Below are 23,648 nucleotides of genomic sequence, written 5' to 3' on the forward strand. Positions count from 1 at the left end.
AGATTGTCATTGTGCATTTTTGAAAATCTATGACACAATATGTATGTGTTTGTGAGAGAGAGAGAGAGCTGTCTTCCCTTTGAATACAGAAATAATATAATCTGCAGTTTGAGTTACCCACACTTAGGTTACTGAATATCAAAATATCCTTGACTTTAAGGAAACGTTAAAGTAAGCAATTTTAATGTTATCGCACCTAGTTTCATCAATAAACCTTGACCATCGCTGTGCTAATATTAGGCTTATTCCCAAAATTTTGAAGTAGAGTATCAGACAGGGTATAGAGCAATAATTCTCAGCCCTGGAGTGCCACCAGATCCTTTGAAGGATGCTGTGAGGTGTGTGGAAATAAACAGATAACTACAGGCTCTGGCTTGTCTCTGCCTGGCTGATCCCAGACCCCACTGCCCAGCCCCTCTTCAAGAATATAAGCAATGTAATATATACATTAATATTTTGAAATTGGGTATCATTCAAGTCACAAAAATTATGGAGGGGTGCCTTGAGTCCAGTGCAGGGTGCCTTGAGTCCATAAGGGTTGAGAACAACTGATATAGAAGTATAAATACAAAACTATAATACATATTCTCTTAGGTTAAGGTCACAGTGGATATAATGTGGTTTTCAAATAAAGGTAAAATCTCATTGCATTGCATTAGATAAAGACTTAATACACATCAGCTTTGCATTTGTATTTTCCATTCCATATCTAGGGTAGGTAAATTTGAATGTAATTAAATGGCTATTAATTAACAATGTTTGGGGTTTTTTTTACCTATTTAACTTTCTTTCTTTTTCCTTTTTTTTTTGGCCCAGCTTCAGATGAAGAGGAACCAACTTCCACAGGTAAGAATGCCTTATGATTTACATTTTCATTACATTAACGATATTTAATGCCTTTGTGTTTTAATGTTAATATGCCATGGCATTTAAGGGCAGTACCAGTCATTCTCAGTGCTGTATTTTCCTTTTTGCTAATTCATTGGGTGATATTGGAGGCATGAGTATCATCTACAAAGAGTTATTTACCAATTTAAACTGATTGCCAGTAATTCAAGGTAGTCAATAAGATAGTTGTAAATTTCAATATCTAATTTCAAGTTAGTAGAGCAAATTAGAAAACCATCAATTTTTAAACACCTGGGGTAGGAAGGGTTGATCACTAGCAGGCAACATGTATTTGTTAAGAATAAATTATTTCAAACCAACTTAATTTAATTCATTAACAGGGTAACTAGATTGGTGGATGAAGTGCACCTGAAAGTCATATTTTCTTGGACTTATTAAGGCTTTGATATGGTCCCAGATAATATTCTCATAAATAAACTGGAGAAATGTGGTATACACAAAATTATTGTTACATAATACATAATTGAATGTATAATCATAAGCAGAGAGTAATTATAAATGGAACGATGTCAGAATGGCGAGAGTGTTCAAGAGAGGTTCCACTGTTCAGACCCAGTGCTCTTTAACATTGTAATGATTTGGATGCCAGAGAGAGTTTTCTAATCTTAGTTCTTAGGTGATACAAAAATGGCAGGAGTTGTACACACTTTGGAGGTTAGTATTAACATTCAAAAAGATCCTATAAATAGGATTTAGTTCTAGACAACAGAATAAAACTAAAATATAAGATGCTATACTGAAGAATTAAAAATAAATTCAGAAATTCAACTTCAAGATTATATAATGATGATATATATAATATAGTTTTAACATATGTGTATTACACATATAAGGAATGAAGACCTACTTAGTCCTTTAAGGGAATAGTTGTAGGAGAGAGTTCTGGGCTGTATGGATACCAGGTAGATTTAGCCACAACCTTGTGCCCTGAGTCAGATGCTTCCTCTCCACTGCAGAGCAGGATTTTAAGAAGCATTCTTCTATTAAGCATTTTTTATTTATCAATGTCTGTTGGCATCCCATTCAGGTTTTGGAGTGCCTGTGAAGGTACCTAAATCACTTTGTACATTTTATAGGCAGCTTTGGCATCTAACTCAGGATTGTGGGTTCCATTCCATGATCAAGGAACCTAACAGCTAAGCAGTTTAATGCCTAATGTTTAGATACTTGATTCACATAATAGATCTAGTTCTTTGTGCTTTTCCATCACAGATGGTCCTATATCTCCTTTCCATCTCAGAAAGGTCTTAGGATAAATACTTCAAAAGTGTGTGGTGCTCAGATACTATGATAATGATGGTGATATAGGGACTTTGTTACACATTGCACTTTGAGCTGCTCAGCTGTGGATAGTACTAGCTTGAGTTTGGGGCAGTCACACCTTAATGCTAAAAACCTTCTCTGGTTGCTTCCCACCTGCACAGCTGTGATTTATCACTAGAGGGCTGGAGAGCAGGGGCCTGACTAGGATCTACAACTCTGAATTGCCACTACAGGGCTGGTGAGCCAAGACAGTGTTTTATTTCTGCCGTAGGTGGAGGTGTGAGAGAGATGGGTTAGGGATGGGGAGTGGGTAGGAACTTGAAGCTTGGAGGTGGGGAGTTAATGGGATGGGGGTGGGTAATGAAATGGAAGATGGAGAGTAAATGGGGGTGGAGCAAGGGTGGTAAAATGAAGGAAATCAACCACTGAAAGATAAAATAAAAAGAAGTGACCCCCTGCCAGAAAAAAAACCCAACAACAAAAATATTTTTAAAGGAAATAAAGAAGTAAATCAAAGCAGGTGTCATGTTTTAATAAATTGGGATTTGGGATTGGGGTGTAGGGTGGTGCAGGTTATGCTTCCCAGAGTACCTGGGAAGTGGGAGTGATGAGGGAAGGTGCTTTTGGGAAAGCTACTACACATGCCCCAGGAAGGAAGGTCTAGCTCAGGGGGAGCTAATCTGTCCCCCTACCTTGTTCCCACCCCTTCCCTCGACCCTTATTCCTGGATCCATTTATGCCTAGTGAGCTGGCTAGCTGGCATGTGTTCTGCAGATTGTCTGAATGGGGTTGCACCCCTGGGATCAGGAGGGGGAGTTGGCTTGGTGCCAAAACTGTCTCCTGGGTGGGTGGCATAGTTCATACAGAGGAAAGTTTGCCCACACAGAACAGGAGGGTGGGGGAGGAAACATTGTATCCTGAGATGCTGGAGGACTGCAACTTGGGCAGCTCATCTGTGGGGAGTGGCCACACATTAATGGAACAGGAACTAGGTAACACTGATCAGAGATAAACCTGCCCTGGGGTGGCATAACTTTAAGACACCTAAAGTGTGCTTAACACTTGTTTTAGTTGTTAATGTGTGGATAATCCAGGGGTTAAGGGCTCCAGGAGCTGCCCAGAACTAAGGCATAAAGTACAACAAGTTGTAAAGTAGTTAAAATACAAGGGAGAACAGTAAACAAAAACACTGGGAGAGGAAAAGAGAGTAAGAATGGGAAGGATAAATATTGAGTAGAGATGGAAAGTAGGCATGAAACAGCAAAAAGAGGAAATGAGGCACAGGAAGCTATTAGTAGGGAAACTGACTTGAGAACATACTGCGTGACAAAGCAGTAGGATTGGGAAGGAGACAGAGATTAAGGGGAAGAGAAGTATTTGCCGGGGGTAGGGAATTACATTGCTTAAAAACATACTTTAACTTTTCTTAATTTCCATCGATATACGAAAATCTGTCATAGATTAATCTTCCAACATTTAAATTTTGATTAGCATATCTTAATAAAGCTGTAACAGTTTTTCAAAAAACAGTAAATGTCAAAACCAGTCACAGGTAAATCAGTGTTATTTAAATCATGCATGGCTGCTCTATTTTCATATTAAAAATTAGCTGGGGAACCTGGTATATCTTAACCTTTTGCAAGTGACTTTAGCATGCATGCATTTATTCACATGGGGACACAGTAAATTTGGAGACATGTAATTGATAAATACACTCTAGACACCCTCAAATGCACAAGGGTAGTTTGTGAAATTCTCACACTGGTAAGTAGTAAGTAGTAAGTAAGTAGGTAAAAATGCTCTCATTTTTCTTAATAAGAAAGTCACATACATACCACCTTGGAGTGCTTCTAGATCTACTGCCTGAGATTTCATAGCCCTCTCAATCTGTAAAGAATTACTGCTCAGGTTCTTGGGCATACCAGACTTTTAGTTGAATGACACAGAGGAGTATAATTGTTTATTATGAGTGTAATTGTTTAAATTGATGGGGATTTTTTTGGGGGGGGTGGGGGGGATTAACTGCTTGTTAATACTGTGCCCTGCACCAATATTTTGAAATATTTCCTCCAAGTAACTCTGTAGACCTGATTTAATTTGCAGAGAATGCCTTTTGTTTGTGTGATGGAACATCCACAGCAACTCACAATTTCCTTGAATGTATTTGTTATTGATGACTATTTTTGAAAATGGCCATAAATACATTTTGAAATATTTTCCTGTAGGAGTTGATCTTGAATACTTCAAATTCAAATCATGTTTCTTAGGGTTTTGTTTTTTTTATTTTACACACACTATTTTTCTACTATTTATTTACACCACTACAATTAAACCAACATAGTTTATCATATGGATACTGTTATTTAAAATAGATTTGACTTTTTCAGTTGTTCCCAAAAGCTGCTGTTATTCTGAATAAGATTGTACCTACAGGTGGTAGGCTGATCCAGCAGAGTTAATAGATTTTTCCAATTTTCCTATGCAGATAGGCTCTCTGTTCTGGATCAAGGACCCATTATGCTCAATACTGAAAACACAGTGTCTTTGTTCTGTTTTATTTTGTTCTGTGATTTGATTATAAATGCACATACTTCTGGCTCAAGTACTTGTACTTGTATGAGCTATCAGTTTGTGAATTTATACTGGTTGAAATACTTTTTGAAAACAATTGCCTCAGCTGTTCAGAAAGTACTTGTTCAGAGAATGCAAATAAAAACCATCAAATATCTCTTAAAACGTGGATGAATATAATAGAAATGCCATGCATAATTCACTCTGATGCTAGTTCTCAATTACATCAGTGATCAGGATTTTTTTGGTTGTTTTGTTTTTTGATAAAACTGTTTTTCATTGGAAGACTGAGTCATTAAAACTAATTTTTTTACAGAAATATATCAGTTTGGATGAAAGTTTCTCAGGTCCAAGATGGAATTTCTGTTCAACACAACTGTTATTAGGGGATTCGTCTGGGAAGTGGAAGAAAGTATATTCAATTCTCTGTCCTGAATCATACAGAACAGAGCAGAAAAAAGAAACAAAGCAAAATGTACAAACAAATAATCCAAAGCCAAAACCCCCACATCTTTTAAAAGATCTGTTTTAATGTACAATGGGAAAAAACATTGAAATCTTGCCAGATGGCATAATCATTTGTCACCCATCTGTAAATGTCATAATTTAGGTCTCACAAATGCCCCAAATTTGGGGTTGCAACCTAAGTGGTATTAATTTGTGTCACTTTCTTGCAGCAGATCAGCAGATGTCTATTTGCTTTATGGCTGGAGACCCTAGGCAGCACAGAGTGGGTCCTGGCACAGTGCGATGCAGGACCTGGTAAAATGCAGGTACACAGAATGGTGTGGGACCTGATGCAGGCCCTGGTGTGGTGCAACAGCACAGTGCAACGCGGGACCCGCCACAGGTCCCAGCACAGTACAGCACCACAGGACAGTGCAGGATCCAGTTTGGAGCACCAAAGGATATATGTTATCCCTGGGCATGACTCTGAAAAGAAGGAATCCAGAGTTTTCCCACTCGCAGAGGTGTGTCCTGAGTGTTGTCACTTAGAATTGGGCGGCAGGAGCAGCAGGGACTTAACCCCGTGGGACAGTGGGAAATATTTGTTTCACCCTATAAAGTGGATTGTCTGCCTCATCTGTTTTTATCCTTAGAAAAAAGCTCAGTGTTAAGCTGTGACAATCACATACTTTATCGTGCTTTTAAGAACAACTTATGAAGCAGAACAGGAACAGTATTCTCTGATTCGGTATTCAAATATAAAAATCAAATTTAAAAAAGGAGAAAAAGCCTGCTATACATTTTTTACATGTACCAGCTTTTACAAAGAAATTACTTTAGCACTTCTCTTTTTATACATAAAATTCAATTGCTGTTTTTTGTCTGAATGTTAATTTATACCTTAACAGGGTATACACATATTAGACCTCTGAAAGCTTTTTAATTTATAGGTTCTGTTCATTTTGCTTTAAGATATGACCAGATGTTGTTGTTTGAAAAGTAATAGGTTGAAATGTTCTCATTGAATTGTTTTAATACAATTATTTTCCCAGATTTTATTGGCATTCAGAATCTTTGTGTTTGTCATAAAGAAAATAATCCTTCCGTATAATACTGCTTTTGGCAGTCACACAATTTTCTCATTGATGAAAGATGCACATTGTAAAAAAACCCCCAAACCCACAGATTTTAATAAGCATTAGAGACCTGATTTGAAGCCTACTGCAGTTAGTAGGAGTCTTTATTTTGACGCAGTGGAATTTGGATCAGACCCTAATAGAAAGAGCCTTGTAGATAGGGAATTCTGTGGTTGTTTTAGCAACTGAAATATCATTTTCTGAATCTGAAGTCTGTTCTTTCCCTATAGAGGATTATTTGTGCTTTATATGTTTCACCTTGCTTGTGGTATTTGCTTTAGAGAAATATAATTAACCTTATGACTTTAGTATTAATATGGTAGTGATATTGAAGGAAATCTAAGTTCATTTCAATTCTGTTTTATATTCCTGTCTCTAAGTAGTAGATGGATATACCATATAACAACTTTCATATAACATGCAAAATGTGAACAATACATTGTGTATTTAGAAAAATGGCTTCTAAACATCTATTTGATTACAAGCATTCATACTATTTCCCCAAAATTATACCTTGCTTGAAGCAGTAATACTATGTCAGTCAAGCATGTGGGTTTGCCTCTTGCTGCTAATTTTCCAGACTTATGCACATCATTATCATTAGATATTTCTAATGCCTTGATAGTGGTCATCAAAAAATGAATCTTTTTTATGTATAGTAAGAAATACAATTATAATAAATCCTGCATTTTACCCTTCATGATGAAGTTTAGGTTTCAGCAGCAAAGGCAGTTTAATTTACATTAGCCTCTTCTATGCAATTCCATCAAAAGTGAAACAACTACAGTGTTACTTTGGCTACCATTGTAGCCACTAGGAAAAGATTTATGTCTTCTTAAGTGTCCTGTCTGTTCTTAAGTGAGTCTGTATCTAGAGAAAGACACTTTGGGACCTCAAAATGATAATATAGGTATTGAACTATAGTGTCTTCTTCAGTGGAAGGGGAACTTAGCTTTAAGCCAAAGCTTCCAGACTCAATTTTTAGGGAATAAAGGACTGGAAGCAGATCTTCTGAACAGAAGTATAATGATGTAACCAGACATTCAGGTCAGTTGCTACATACTGGGGCAACAGTGGCTTCCAGTTGCCATGCTACTAGCTTGATCTTGCAGTGTTGCTAGCAGTTGTTTATTAATGTCCTTCCCAAGTCAGTACCTGGGGCATAAACGTAAGAACACAAGAATTGTAATTTACTGATTCAGACCATGGGTCCATCTTGCCCAGCATCCACTCTCATACAGAGGCAAAATGGATACTGAAAGAAAGAGTGCACAGAGTTTTTCTGCTGTCCTCTTCTACAGCTTCCAGCATTTAAGGTCTAGGAGGTTCTAATTCAGAGACTGTATTCCTAATTCCCATGTTCAATAGATAGTGATGACCCTTTTCTCCAAGAATTTGTCCAATCCCTTTTTGAATCTGGCTAAGCTGTCAGCTTCCACATTTGGTGGCAATGAGTTCCACAGTTTAATTACACACTGGGCATGGACATGTCTACATGTGATGCTACATCGCCATAGTAGTGCACTACAGGGACATACAGTAAAAGCCACGTTATCTTGTGCCTTAGAAACTGGCACGCTCCATTAATCAACATGCCAGTCGATACGGCAAAAATGAAACCAGAAGTGCCCACTGTGGCACTTTCGGTTTTGCTGAGACCCCGTGGCTCGGGGCCAAGCAGCCTGTGCAGGGCCCCCCTCCCTGTCCCCTGGCACACTGATGGCAGGGAGGGGTGGTGGTGCGCTGGACATGGTGGGAGGGGCAGTAGCCTGAACAGGCAAAGACGGCTGTTTAGGCTTCTCAGGTAACCAGCATATTTGGTTATCTGGCACCCCCCAACCCCACAGGTGCCGGATAACAGAGCTTTTGCTGTAGCATCAGCAGGCAAAAACTGTGAGGCTGCAGTTACGTTACCGTAGTGATGCACTCCCTCAGTATAGCACATTGCTACAGCAATGTAGGAGCTAAAAATAGCTGTGCACCGCACGGGTGGTGCAGTACGGGCTGCTATTGCACTGTCATTTAGTACTTCCAAAAGCAAGTTCAGACTGGTTCTGAAATTCCAAAGGGATGTACTAAAAGATGGTGCAGTAACAATGGCGACATGGGGGCATGTGTAGATGCACCCACTGTGTGAAAAAGAACTTGCTTTTGTTAATTTCAAACTAAATGCCTACTACTTTCATTTTGTGGCCCCTAATTCTTCCTTGTTGGCCTTCTCTGTACCCTGTCTAGTTCTTCTATACCTTTTTTAAAGTGTGAGGACCAGAACAGGACACAGTAATCAAGATGTGGCACACCATAGATTTATAAACAGGAATAATGATACAGTAAAAGCTCTGTTATCCGGCATCCCCTAGAAACAGGGGATGCTGGATAACAAAATATGTCAGTTAATTGAGTGGCCCTGGCCATCGCTTCTCCCACTGCATCTGGGGCATCCCTCCACCCTTCCCGCTGGAGGCCCCACAGGACAGAAAGGCAGGTCCTGTACAGCCCCATACAGCCTGTTATGCCCCTGGGCCATGGGGGCTAGGCAGCACAGACTGCTTTGCCTTGAGCCACAGGGACTTGGAGAAACTGGAAGTGCCCGCCAGGGCACTTCCAGTTTCACTTTATTTTACAAGCTGGTATGCTGGTTAGTGGAGCATGTTGGCTTGTAAGATGCCAGATAACAGAACTTTTACTGTACTTTCAGTTCTGTCTACAATTTCTGTCTTAATAATCCCTCATATTTTGTTTGCCTCACTGATGGCTGCTGAGCACTGAGTTGATGTTTTCAGTGAATTGTCCACAATTCCCAGATCAGAGGGCAGGAGAACAGGCCTTATGATGACGGGCTGAGAGCTATGGGACTCTTCAGCCTGGAAAAGTGCAGGATCATGGGGGACCTGATGATTTCCTATAAGTATATAATGGGTGTACATCAGGATCTGGGGGAATGCCTGTTCAGCAGAGCGCACCAAGGGATGAAAAGGTCAAGCAGTCACAAACTCCTTAAGACAGTTTCAGGCTGGACGTAAGGAAGAACTTCTTTACTGTCCGAGCCCCCCAAGGCCTGGAACAGACTTGGTGCAAGCACCTACTCTGGACTCCTTTAAGAGACACTTGGAGGTTTATCTTACTGGGATCCTTTGACCCCAGCTGACTTCCTGCCCCTGGGGCAGGGGGCTGGACTCAATGATCTCCTGAGGTCCCTTCCAGCCTTAATGTCTATGAAATCTATGAAATCTCTTTCCTGTGTGGTAACAGCTAATGTTGAGCCCATAGTGTAGGGATAGTTTAGGTTATTTTTGCCCAGTAAGTAAAGTGCATCACTTTACTTATCTACATTGAATTACATCTACCGTTTAGTTGCCCATTTTCTCAGTAGTGCCAGATCTTTCTGTAGTTCCTCACAGTCCACCTTTGTCTTTACCACTTTGAATAATTTTGTGCCATCTGTAAATTTGGCCACTTTGCTACCTCACCTCCATTTCCAGATATGTTAAACAGCACTGATCCCAATACAGATCCCTGGGGGACCCCACTGTTTACTTCTTTCCATCCTGAAAACTGACCATTTATACTCACTGTTTTCTAATCCACGCGTGGATATTCCCTATAATCCTGTGACTACCTTAGACTAACCTAGTTAGGAGCCTCTGATGGGGGACCTTGTCAAAGGTTTTTTGGAAGTCCAAATATACTGTGATATCACCCTGATCCACTGGCTTATTGACACCCTCAAAGAACTTTAGTAGGTTGGTGAGGCATGATTTCTTGTTGACAAAGTCATGTTCATTCTTCTTCAGCAAGTCATGTTCAACCGTGTGCTGAACTTTTTTTTTATTATGGTTTCTACCAGTTAGACTCACTGACCTGTATTTCCCTGTGTTCCCTCTAGAGCTTTTTTTTAAATACAGGAGTCACACTGGCAGCCCTCCACTCCTTTGGTACCAAGGCTGTTCTTAGTGGTAGGTTGTATACAGCAGTTATGAGTTTGGCAATTTCTGATCTGAGCTCCTTCAGGACTGGAGGGTGAATGCTATCAGGTCCTAGCGTTGTGCTGCTGTTTAGTTTATCAGTTTCTTCTTTGCCTCCATCTACAGAAACCTCAGTTTGGGTCAGCTCCACAGACTTGTCCCGAGAGAGGAGTGGATCTGGTGAGGGAATTTCCCTAACGTTTTCCAGAGTGAAGGCAGATGCAAAGAATGCATGTAGTTTCCTGGCAATGGCCCTGTCATCCTTTAGCACCCCTTTTACCCCCTGATCATCCAGAGGCCCAACTGACACCCTGGCAGGCCTTTGGCTTCTAATGTACTTAAAGAAATTTTGACTGTTACCTTTTGTGTCTCTAGCAAATGTCTCCTCAGTTTTTTTCTTAGCTTGTCTTACTACAGTTTGATTTGCCAGAGTTTATCCTCTTTTTTATTTTCCTCATTAGTTTTTGACTTCTACTTTTTGAAAGAGGCCTTTTTTCTGTGTGTTGTCTCTGCAACTTTGCCATTAAATTATACTGCCTTTCTTTCAGTCTTCTCCATTTTTTTAATTTGCAGTATGCATTTCCTCTTTGCCTCCAATATGGTGTTCTTAAACAGCTGCTTGCATGTTCTTCAGCTCCTTTGGGGGCTTCCTTTAACATCTGTCTAATTAACTTCCTCATTTTGGTGTAGTCTCCTTTTTTTAAACTTAAAGGCTACTATGGTAGATTTTTCTTCTTGTCTTCCTTCCTACATGAATGTCACACCCAAACTGCATTGTGGCCACTATTGCAGAATGCTCAGTTACATTTACCCTTTGAACCAAATCCTTTGCACTGCTTAGGAATAGGTCAAGAATGGCTTTTCCTGTCATAGGTTCCATGATTAACTGCTCCAGGAAGGAGTCTTTTATGTCTTTAAGAAATTTGGTTTCTGCATCGTGGCTTGATGTTTGACAGGTGCCTCACCTCTGCCCATCACAATGGTTCACTCTTCTGCCACCACCTCTGGAAGAGGGAGAAACAGGCTGTCATGGGCCAGTCACTTCCTATGCCCCTGGGTGGCGGGACTGGGTTAGACTGGGTTGCATTCCTGGGATATGGAGCCAGGCTGGACCACTGGTCCATTGCCTCCCCCCACCACTGCCCATGCTCCGGGCCCGCAGCAGCCCATCCTAAGCACCTGGCACCACCACAAGCAGGTGGCGGGTGACAGGTGCTTCACCTCTGCCTGCTGTGATGGTTTGCTTCTCTGCCACCACTGGGAGAGGGAGGGGCAGGCTACTGCAGGCCAGTCACTTCCTATGCCCCTGTGCTGTGGGGCTGGGCTGGGCTGGGCTGGACTGGCCTGCCATCCTGAGCCACAGGGCCAGCCTATATCAGACTGCAGCGGTCCATTACCTCCCCCCCTGCTTCTGCTTTACTACCACCTGCCATGATGGTTAACTGTGCTGCTGCCTCCAGTGGGAGATGGAGGGGTCAGGGAGTCATGCTGTAGCTGCAGCCCACCTGCAAACCATGGCCCCCATGCAGGGCTGGAGGTAAGAGGCAGCAGGCACTGCCACCTACCCCTCAGGGACACCCCCAGCCCACAGAGGGAGGCAGAAGTGAGTCAGTCTCCATAACTAGCCCCAGCTCCCCCCCAGCACCTGCACCCAGGTCACATCCCTCCTTCCCACCACCTCCTCATGGCGGGCTGGCCTCTCCTCTGAGGGATTCAGTCCAGGCACTGCAACGCAGGCCCTGCCTGAGGCAGCCTTCAGCATCAGATGGAGACCATGCCATGTCAGTGCCTGTGCCACTGCTGCCTGCAATCGGGGGATTAAAGCCCCCTCTTCCCCTCAGGCTACTGGTGTCTGGCTGCCACAGCCCTGGGTGCATGGGCAGAGCTTATCAGTGCCTATGCTGCCCCCCCACTACAATGGTGGCATTACGCCCCCGGTTCATCTCAGGCTACTGGAATCTGGCCCCATTCCTGACACTGGAGCAGGGAGGAGGACTGGGAACACCTGGCAAGGGATGATAACCCCTTGCCAGGCAGAGCTGGCCGGACTCCAGAGTAGGGTTTCCCACCCCTCACCCCTTTCTTAGCCAGCTGGAGCAGTGATAGTGCTCTGACTAGGGAGGAGAGGGGCAGGGCCAACCCTGGAATACTTGCCTGGAATAGACAGCCCAGCCCAGTCCAGGGCTGCAGAGCATGCTGAGATGCAGGACTCTGATTTAAACCAGGAAGGGGTCTAGGACACAAGTTCCATAAACTGGTTTGACCTCAATCAGTTAAGTCTGATACTACAGTAAAATCCCCATTATCCAGCACGAGTGAGGAATGGGGGGGTGCCAGTAATCAAAAAATGCCAGTTATGTGAAGCACAGGGGTTTCTGGCTGGACATGGAGCTGGGGTAAGTGGAGGTGGCGGCTGCCAGATGTGGAGTGGGGAGCAGGGGAGTGGTGGCAGCTGCATGCAGAATGGCGGTAGCTGCAGGGTGCAGTGTGGAGCTGCAGCAGTGCAGGGCAGCTCATGTACAGTGGCAGCGGCAGTGCTGCTGCTGCATGCAAACTTTACTCTGTCCCTCCCCCCCGCATCAGCTGGCAGAGCAATGGCGGGCAAAGAGTGTGGCAGTGGTTGCAGGCACAGTGGCGGCAGCTGCCATGTGCAAGATTTCCCCCATGTCCACCCGGCTAGAAATTCGAGTTAACAGAGTATTCCAGCTAGTTAAATACCAGATGGCAGAGATTTTACTGTACATTCAACCAGGTTTATCTGAAAACAATTTTGGCCATTTTCAAACTGGTTTATGTGCACTGAAGTTCTGTTAAGCAGGTTTAAACCAGTTTCTGATCACTTAAACTGGTTTGTGTATAACTTCTAGCCCTAGCCTAAAAGTCGAGGATCAATTTTTATCACATTCCAACTTAGTACCTTTGGCTTTGTCTGATCTCAGATACTGTTTTTCATGCTGCGTTTTGAACCACTACAGCAAATGCAAACATGGTTGCTTTGTATATGTGTGTGTGTGTGTGTGTGTGTGTGTTTGTCAGATTGGATAATCCCTTTGTCCCCTTACATACATATACAAGCTAGAGAAATTTTCTCAGAAGAGTCCTTTAAAAGACATTGTCTCTTCACCTGTACAATCATTGGTATGTTTCTCAAATATTCTCTTTAAGTTAAAGGGAGTTGCTCTGTATTGTAACACAGCTAGCTGTTCCCAGGTATGAAGTATCAGCTACTGTGTATGACTTGCTATAGAAAGCTTTCTATCACAAAATATTTTTAATAGTTTACTGTTTCTTCCCCAAGGTTTAAAGTCTTATTTCCCTGAATCTGAAACTCTTTCTAAAGATATCAAAGAATGATTCCTTCAAGACAAGTTTAGAAATGTACATGGATCAACACTCTGAACTTTGTTCACCAGCTTTTACACAGTAGAATGAAATAATAATGTATATTCCATTCCTTTTTAAAATCATAACTCACAACCAAGCATAGCCTTTGTCATAGTTGTCTTTGAACAATTGTTTTTTTTAAAGCCCAGGGTTTTAAATTGGCACTTTTTTTCTACATTCATATACATAATATATGCAAATATTGTCTGACTTCTATGACCATGAAAGAGGTTTTAGAGTTTGAATTTGATATTTTTAACAGAATATAGATGCCAGAGAGTAGTAGTTAGAACATGATACAGTGCTTTTCATTTTCCAAGTGATGAATAAATATTACTAATCCTCACCATAAATCTGTAACAGTTTATTTTTTTTAAGTACAGATGATTAAATTGCCCATTTATTTTATAAATATATACACCTTATCTCATTTGGTTGAGAAAATCTTCATTCTTTAGTAAATTTTTTTGGCATTGATTCTTTTTTCTTTTTCTTTATTCCAAATGCTAACTTTTTAAAACTTTATTTTGTTGTTAGTTGATTAGAGAAATCTAAAATGTGTAGAAAGATTCCATTCCTAGGCAATTGGTAAGCGTGGGAAATGCCTCTGAGGACTGAAGTGGAAAGAATTAACTACCTCAATATGGAGCTGAATTAAAAAAAGAGAGTGGATGGGTTAGAGACACAATAGAATGAGGTTCAGAATGAAATAAAAAGTCTGTAACAGAGATTTACTTTAAAATTTAAAGAAGTGATTAAATAGAAAGAATAGGGAATACATTAGACAATAAGGGCACACCCCCCATGAGTGGGAACAGGCATTTCCCTGGTAACAAATAGCAGCAGCACATATTTGGACTGCTGCTACTTGTCTCCAGGCACATCCCTGCATGTGCATTCTGGCATGTAGCAAATTGCCCTGGATGTGGTAGGAGAGGCTGGGACCAGAACCTGGACTGGCCCCAGAAGCCTTACCTGGAGTTCTGGGGGCCTCCTGGAGCTCCAGCAGCAGTGATCCAGGTGCGTGAAGCCTGGCCAGCAGCCTGGGTGTGGCTCTGGCTAGCCAGGCTTTGGTTTCAGATGGTCCATGATGCTGCCATGTATGCCACACTGCTTTTTTTTGGCACAGACACCAGGATCTTCCAGTGTCAAAAAAACCCTCTGTGCTGCTAATTAGCAACATGGTGAATGCACGCACATTTAGTGCATGCAGTTTGCAGCACTGCAGATGGACTTGCGGTGCCACAAAGTCACACATGTGCACCTGTGGGGATGTGCCCTAAAGGGCTTGATCTAATACCGTGTTCATTGTAAGTAAAACCTTAATTGGCAAAAGTGGTGTTTAGTAACCATTCTGAACCAAAGTTACTTTTCATTCAGTTATGCACTAATAGTTGTCTCTGCTTAATAAAACATGTTCTTCTGCTGTACTTCCCCACCTCTCAGACTTCCTAGACTGAGGAAGCAAAACTACTCAATGGTACAATTTCCATTAGTGAAGTGAGTAATTCCATTACTTCCACTGGAATTATTTGCAAAATTAGATATTACTCAGTGGTCATGTCTACATATGAGCTTTATGGAAAAGTAGACTAATTAGCTATGGAATAAAGTGTCACCATCTACATGTGAGATGGTATTAGGCCACAGTAAACTAATTAACACAGTAAACTAATGCACAGCACTATTTGATGGTGGAGTAATTAACTGAGATTAAATGCACTTGTAGACATTAATCACGGGAATAAATTGCACCTGGTTGTCCCAGCCAGCAGGAGGCCAGGCTCTTATCTGCCATCTAGCCACATGGCTCTGCACTTTCAGCACCTCACACCTCAGCCATCCCTGCCGCCACACTGCATCACCACCCAAAGCCTGGAGCAGAGCAGAGCGGGAGTGGCCCTGGCATAAACTGCTCTGCCCCAGCTTGAATTGCTACTGTTCCTGGTGGACATGTAGACACTGAACCTGGTTGTAGTTTACTCTGGTTCAAACTGCTCCAGAGTTTATTGCTTCAAATTGACAGCAGATGTAGACACGCCCACTATGTGGAAAGGTAGTGGAATCAGACTCACTGACTTTGTACAAATGTTATACTGAGAAGTTTGGAAGGTTAGATCAGGTTAAAAATGATCCTGATCTAACTCAGTGATTGCATAGATCACGGGAGTCTGGTTTTAGGTAAATCAGGGTAGGGAGAGAGATGGGCAGAATCAAGGGAGCTAGAAGGGTTTGTGTGGAGGTTGCAGGGATCAGAGGGGCTTGTGGGATCCTAAGGGGACCTTAGGGAATTGGGCAGGGCAGCAGCTCCATGGTATTGTTGCTGGGATTGGGGGAGGCTATTCCCTCTCCCTGGCCCTCTGACTCCCAGATGGACAACCCCCTAGTGAACCAAATCTCCCTCCTGCTTGCCCCTCCCCACACCCCAACTTACTTTGATTGGCTCACAGCACCAGTGAACCCTGGTAAAACCAGCACTGGCAGCAGCCTGCAGAAGCAGGGAGTTTAATGGGCTCAGTGAGGGCTGGCTGGTGTGCTCTGGGGATGAGATATGGAGCTGGGGGACCAAAAGTAGCCCAGTGGCAGGGTGTGGGGTAGGAAAAGTGCGGTCCTGGGGCTGGTGGGAGTGGCTGGGTTTTCCCAGCCCCAGAGCTTTGCTCAGAAGCTGTATAAAAGTTCAGTTAGATCAGTCTAATCATGCCCAATTTAATTTAGTGTTCCTCCAAGGTACCCTTCAGCATCATGTATATCAGCGTCCCTGCACATCCCTGTGCTGAAAAAAATGGCAGAGAGGCAGTTTAAAATAAAACACGTTCAATGAGCTTTAGTTCAAAGTGCCACGCTACCTTTTTTTCAGAGCAGGGATGCTGATACATGTGACACACAGGTGCTTTTAATTAGTGCAGCTCACTAATTAAAGTGCCTTGAGCTGCATCCCAGGGCATGTGTAAAAATGCCCCAAATTACCATTCTTATGCTAGCTGATCTCTCATGGTTAGCACATGGAAGTGGTAAAGGCAAGATTCCAAACACTTCCTGCCCAGGTTTTAATGTATGAGGGTGAAGGTGGCTCACATCACCTGCTTACTCTTGTACACCCAGTCTTGGAGTCTTGATACCATATGCAAAAGAGTGGATTTTCCTTTGTGTTTGTGAAATGCACAGGCCAATGGACAATGCAGACCCATATAGAGTATGTTTTCCAGGAGTATCTGACATTTATTTTCCCCCAACATTTCCATTTAATAAAAGCTTAGATTCTTTGCCACTCAGTTATAATTATGAATAGACCCGGTCAATAATTGTTAGTGATTTCTTTTTCAAATGGAAAAGGCTAATTCCTTAAAATTAAAATTTTTAATGGGACATGGTTTGTTTCTTTAAATATTTCAATTTGAAAAATATTTTGAGAAAAAAATTCAAAATTGTCAGTTTTTCAGTTTAGACATTTTAACTAAAAAAATATAGCTTTCCCATTTCTAACAAACTTTCTGCCTAGTTAAAATGTCTAAAAAAGGTAGTGCAGAGTGGCAGGTTAGATACTAACTGGTTCAGAGAGGCGTGAGCTTTCATAACAACCTCCTTTGCCAGATACTAAGCTAATTATGCTAAATTTAATTCAGTGCAGTATAATTAACCTAATTATACTAACCCAAATTTTACAATTGAACACTGAAACCAAAGATTTCATCATTATGAAAAGATACATCTATATCTATATTTAATTTTTGTAGATTTTCTGTTCACAAAAATGTTCAAGATTTTGAATAGTTGTCCAGTTCAGGATAAGAATTTTCTTGGATATGTAGGAAAAAACTGTGGGATGGGAATGAGTTTTCCCACCATCTGTATATATTGGGAATATGTAAGAATGCTTTGGCTTAAAAAATATAGTCAGCAGACTCCTTGGTTACTTTCCCATTCAAACTGAAAAAGACATGCACTCTTCAGTACCATATAAGGTTCATCACAGGCTAAAATTAGAGGATTTTAGGAGGGAGCTGTTACCTAGGTATAGGCAGCCATTCATTTGTTCATTGACTGCTACATTGCAAAAGTAAAACATTTGAGATCTTGTCATTGTGGTTGGTATTTCCATAGAAATTAAATCATTATTATGCTGTAGTGTTGTATATATTTGCCTTATTAATATTTAACTGTATGTGGCTGTGAAATTGGATTTCACAGCCAGGACAACTCTGATTGTTGAAAAGAATTGCCTTGGTGATTTTATTGGTTCTGAGAAGTTCAAATTGTAAGTTATTGCTGTTTTGTTGTTAATCACAGAGGAAGAACAAAGAAAGAAAGAAAATTAGGTCATATTTCTATGCTAAAATTGTCATTTAAAACTGAATAAGTCTTTCCCGAATGCTCTTGGATTTCCAACAGAGGTACAGACACCCTCCTGCACATTAGGTTGCTCTAAGATCCTATTTTAATTTAGGATGATTATAAAGACTTTAATTGATATTTGTGCCATTTGAGGGATAAAACTCTTACCTCTCCTCCTTCCTTCCCTCCCCTTCCCCCTCCACCCCCAAACAAGTACAGAAAAAAGAGGTTTGCTTGACAGTGGTAAACTCTCTTAAGACTATTAAAAGATTGACAATGGCCTTAGAACTGGAGTTGAATGAGTGCCTAAAAATGATGACAAAAGCTTTCCTGGGCCTACAAACAGAAGAAATAACAATTGCTTGGTACCGTATTTACTCTAAATCAAGACAAGGTTTTCCCTGCCAAATAGAATGGGGAAAAGAAGCCCCTTGTCTTATTATCACATATAATGAAATCTCACTAAATACATTGTCTATCATTAAACGTATGACAAAAGAGAATGTGCTCAGCTATGGAAACCAACTATGAAGCTGATTAAATGCAGCCAGCTATAAAACACATGGCTCACGTTAGGTAAACATGCTGATAGGAACCTACCATAACAATTGGTTAGTGCAGCCCATATGAATAAAACATATGGTAGTGCCCATTAAGCATAGTCCCCCTCACCACTGACTCTATTTCATTGCATAGAGTTCACCCAGAATCCTTCTGTCACCCGCTTTCTCATCCTTGCACATATAATTAATGTGGCCCTGCCCTCTATGAGGTAAAGCTGAACCAGATTGCTCTGCACCTCATGTGCATATAAATTTTTAGAGCATCCTAGGACTTGTGACAAGAATACCTGTTTCCAGGCATGGATGGGGGCTAATTAGCACATAAATCATTTGTGATGAGTATCTGAAGTACACACATGTGCTGAGCAGTGCTGAGCTGTGGGGTTACCATGATTGGAAATGCTGTTGACTCTGCTGTGGCTCAGCCCAATTAACTGTGTGTTAAATCATGAGCCTTCTAGATTTGGACTAATATTATGCATAGTTTGTACTACATCAAGGGAGACAGGGGGCATCTAAACCTCAAGGTCTCCAAGCTTGGGGCTTACTCATAGGCTGCCTGCCTGGGTTTGGGGAGTATCCAAAGCCCTAGACCAATGGATCTGGGAGGGAAGATGCTTGCCCTGTGGTAGCGCCACACAAACTTGATGACTGAGCTCTCCTCAGTCAAATTTTGGAACCTGGCTATTGGGTTTTTCCTCATTTAATTTGGAACTGATTTGTTCTTGAAAAAGATTTTTCTTTAAAAAAAAAGAAAAAATTGTACTATGTATAAGTAAGTGCTAAAGTGTTGCTCAGAAGTGTGTTTATGGCGTACCTGTGCTAAAACTTGTAGCATTTCAAAAAAGGTAACATGCATTAGTTCTGCATAACGTAAGTGCATAGGTAATATATGCAAACTGCTACAGTCATGTTTAATTTTAAAGTTATTGTTTGCAAATTTACTAATTTCCATTTGCTCAAGGAGAGCATGGTCTGAGAGTAGAAGAGGAGGAAGGGGCTGCCAGGGGAAAAAGTTGGGGAGAAGCAGAAAACAAAGGGGCTACCTGACTTCCTGGATTTTTTTCCCATGCTGTAGCAGGAGGAGGAGGACAAATTCAAGGTAAACCTCCAATAATTAGATCCTGTACCTGGAACATTATAACAAATTTATACATTTTCTATATATAGACTCTAATTATTGGGGGAGGGGGACATCTTATAACTAGGGTCATCTTTTATTCACGTAAATATAGTGAGCTTATGATCATATCAGAGTCAACTGGAAGATTGTCCTCAAACAATCCCACTAGAAAATAGCCCTGTGCAAAGTGGCTAGTATTTGCTTTGGATTCGGATTCCGCCAATTCGGGGGACAGTGATTTGACTGAGTGATTTGAATCACTGTCCTGAATCAATTCGGCCAATCCTGATTTGGAGATTTGGCTGCTGCCAAATCTGCCAAATCTCTGAATTGGACAGACCCCATCCCTCACCAGCTCTCCCAGCCCCATCAAAGGCTGCATCACCTGGCTCCAACTCCCCACAGTTTAAAAAAAAAAAGAAGTAGTCCTGGAGTCACTGGCTTTTGCCAGGAAGGGGGCAATCCCTGCTTTCCTCCACTTTCCTGTGCTGCATGGGGGGCTCTGTCATGAGCCCCCACCCCCACCCACTCTCCCAGCCCCAGCTCCCAGCTCTTTAAAAAAAAAAAAAAAAAAACCCTCACTCACAGGATGCTGCCAGGTGGGGGGGGCTCCCCACTGCTCCCTGCTGCCACCTGCTGCATGGGGGGCTCTGCCACGAGCCCCCTGACCAATGTCTGCTCTCCCAGCCTCCCCATGGCTGCCCCACCCAACCCCAGCTCCCAACTCAAAAAAAAAAAAAAAAAGGCCCTGACCTCACCAGCTCCTGCCAGATGGTGGTGGGGGTGATCCATGCTGCCCCGCTGCCCTCCACTGCATTCGGAGCTCTTCCATGAGCCCCCAGAAACCCCAATGTTTGCTGCAGCAGCTGCTGAATGCGGGGCTTTTTTTTTTTTTTAAAGAGCTGGGACGCTGGGGCTGGGCAGGGTAGCCATGGGGTGGCTGGGAGAGTGGGAGGGGGTCAGGGGGCTCTCAGCAGAGCCCTCCATGAAACATGGGGCAGTGAGGAACAGCGGGGAATGCCCCCCCACCTGGCAGCAGTGGGTGAGTGGGGCAGCCATGGCTGACAGAGTGAGCAAGGGTAGGGGGGCACTCAGGGGGGTAGGGGAGCAGGCAGGATATGGGGCCTGGTGGGGGTCACCCCATAGTCCCCTCCTCCCTCCTCCAGCCCCCCCCCCCACTTACCAGCATGGATTCTGGGTCTAGCTCTCTGCGGCAGTGAGCAGGGACTGCCCGAGTCTCCGAAGCTCTCAGAATCTTTTCTGAATCAATTCAGAGAGCTTCGAATTATTTGGAACTTTTTATTGGTCTCCTGATTCTATTCAGATTTGGAGATTTGGCTGCCAAATTGGGCCAAATCTTCTCCAATTCAAATCAGCACCAGAAGCTTCACACAGCCCTACTAGAAAACCCTAGTTTCTGTTTAATGTCCAGCCATTAGGTCAACTCTGCTGTTATTTGCCTCTTCCTTTTCTGCAGTGTGTTTCAAACTTACCCATATGCTGCAGACTTCAGGCACACAAAGTCTACTAGAACCATGAATTCATCTCATGAATTCTTTTTTTTATCTCCAGCTATTTTGAACCCTTCCAATCCACCATCCTCTTTCTACTGTGTAGAAGTATTGACAAGCTGAGAACATAAGTAATTTACACACTGATTCCTGGTAGTGCTCCACTTCATGTGGCACATGGTAACATAGGATACATTTTAGGAGCATTCTTACCTGATAAGGAACACAATGTGATGGCTTTGGTGAAGGACACAAGGTATAATATAGACAGAAAAGAGTGATTCATTTGCGTTGGCCTAATAAAGACAACTACTAGGTTAACCCTAAATATCAGTGTAGACATTGTGTAACTTGTTACCTTCTTATGATATTATGTGTTCTAGAGGTTTTAATCCCCTATCCAATACTGTATGTTGTGATCTAAAATTTAACCAGTGTTGTGAGCTTAAGATAATTTTCGCATGCCATTTTTGGGGCAAATAACTTTGATGCAGTATGCAAAACTTTTCTTCCACATAGATTTTTAAGAGGTGAAGTATCTTCCTTTTCTAATGGACAGGAGCTACTTTTGTATTCTGATCATACTAATCCATTTCCCCCAGGGTCTGTAATGCAGCTTTACTCTTTACTCTGTCGATCAGCTTGGCTTACATACTCGTAACAAATTTTCCCTTTTTAAATAGAACTACATTTTTTTTCTTTAGTGCCTGGAGCTATCTCACTAATTATTTTTCCATATATTCAAAGCAGAATAGGGAAGTAAATTTTTAAAAAATCACTATATAAAGCTCATAGTGAACTCAGCTGTTCTGATAGAATTGGGGACTGTGCAATAAAAACAGCTTTGGATGTCAGGTGGTATACTAGGTTAGCATACTAGCCTGTCATCTCTAAATGCTTTTAATCTTGCTTAGGTCAGGAATGGAAATTAATTGGTGTTTTCAGCCTTTTCCTCAGTGCATGTTTGCCCACCTGTCACAAAAAAATCTCACAGTTCAGCAGAATTTGGCCATTTCTTCTCGGGATTACAATAGTGATCATGCTGGAGGTTAGGATTGGCCTGAACTGCATAAGAAAGCTTATTATATGCTGTGCATGGTTGTAGGCAGTGTGGCTAGCTTGATATTTTTTAGAAAGTACAATATACACCTAAAACTTGCAAAATATTATAGGTGGCTTGTGTAGTACCACAAGTACCAGTGCAATTAAGCAGGAATTGCTCTGGAATTGCCACATTTAGATGTCTTAGACAACTGTGGTGTCTGACAGCAGGGTGGCTAATGGATATCTCCCCATTCTGGGACCAGACAGTACAGAGGAGGAAACTGTATTTGTTTTTCACATAGAGGGCAAGAGGTAGGTCTTGGATTGGGAGCAGGGGAGTAAATTATAATAAATACCCTGGAAGTGGGAGAAAGAGATTGGCAGTGATGTCTGCTTGGAGTTGGAACTTGGGGCTAGGATTCTCCAAGCAGAATATAGGGTCAGGAAAGAAGCTAGCAGTAAGGTTGGGGAGTAAGCATTGCTGGCACTAAGATCATATTTGGAGCCTGAGCAGAGTACTGAACAAAAACACCTGGATAAAAAGCCTGGCACATGAGATGCTTCTTATGTAGGACTTCAAGTTAATTGGCATGTTCTAACTGTTTTGACATTAATCTTTGTGCCTCACTGTCTGTAAAATGAGGATCGTAATACCCTCATCTCACATCAGTATTGTGAAACTCTTTGTTGCAAGTGTGAGAACAACACAGAAATACAATGAGGAAACTGAATGTTCATTGCAGGGAATGATTGTTCAGTTAGTTGAGCTTTGGAGAATATATAGAGCAGGAGGATTAAAAGAAATATTGTATTTACTGAATTGGATAGAGATCCCTTGGTCAAATGTAGTATGGAAATTAAATGAATACTGTGTGCTCACTATTAAACCAATTGATTATGCACAGGCACTCTTAGCATTTCCTAACTTTTGAGTGCCTAACTTTTCTAATTTTAAGTTTCTTAGCATAGGGTGATTTGGGTACAATCTATAAAAATATCCTTCTTCTTCCATCAGCTTGCACCCAGAATTTTCACTCATTGCGCAGCCAGCTTTGAACAAGGACATGTATCAGGATTGTGCTGTTTGTTGGTAGTATCACAGTATCATAGTGCTTAGGGTCGGAAGGGACCTAAATGGATCATCAGGTCCAACCCCTTGCTCCGGGGAGGAACGAGTGCTGGGATCATAACACCTCAGCCAAATATCTGTCGAGCCTCCTTTTGAAGACCCCCATGGTAGGACAGAGCACCACCTCCCTTGAGAATCCATTCCAGAGCCTGGCAGCCCTAACCATAAAGTAATGCCTCCTGATGTCCAGCCTAAACCTTCTCTCTAACAATTTGTAGCCGTTATTCCTAGTAATACCTGGTGGTGACCGAGGGAACAGAGCCTCACCCAA

General features: G+C 42.0%; 1 protein-coding gene across 1 annotated transcript in view; it reads left to right on the forward strand.

Moving 5' to 3' along the window:
- EDIL3 (EGF like repeats and discoidin domains 3) overlaps nt 1-23,648 on the forward strand; it is a 430,122-nt gene that overhangs the window by 71,695 nt on the left and 334,779 nt on the right. The window contains exon 4 of the mRNA XM_019518185.1: nt 817-846. Within this exon, the coding sequence (XP_019373730.1) occupies nt 817-846 (30 nt within the window). The remainder of the gene's footprint in view (nt 1-816; nt 847-23,648) is intronic.

The sequence above is a fragment of the Gavialis gangeticus genome, unplaced genomic scaffold (assembly GCF_001723915.1).
Source record: "Gavialis gangeticus isolate Ggan-Ray unplaced genomic scaffold, GavGan_comp1, whole genome shotgun sequence".
Lineage (NCBI taxonomy): Eukaryota > Metazoa > Chordata > Crocodylia > Gavialidae > Gavialis > Gavialis gangeticus.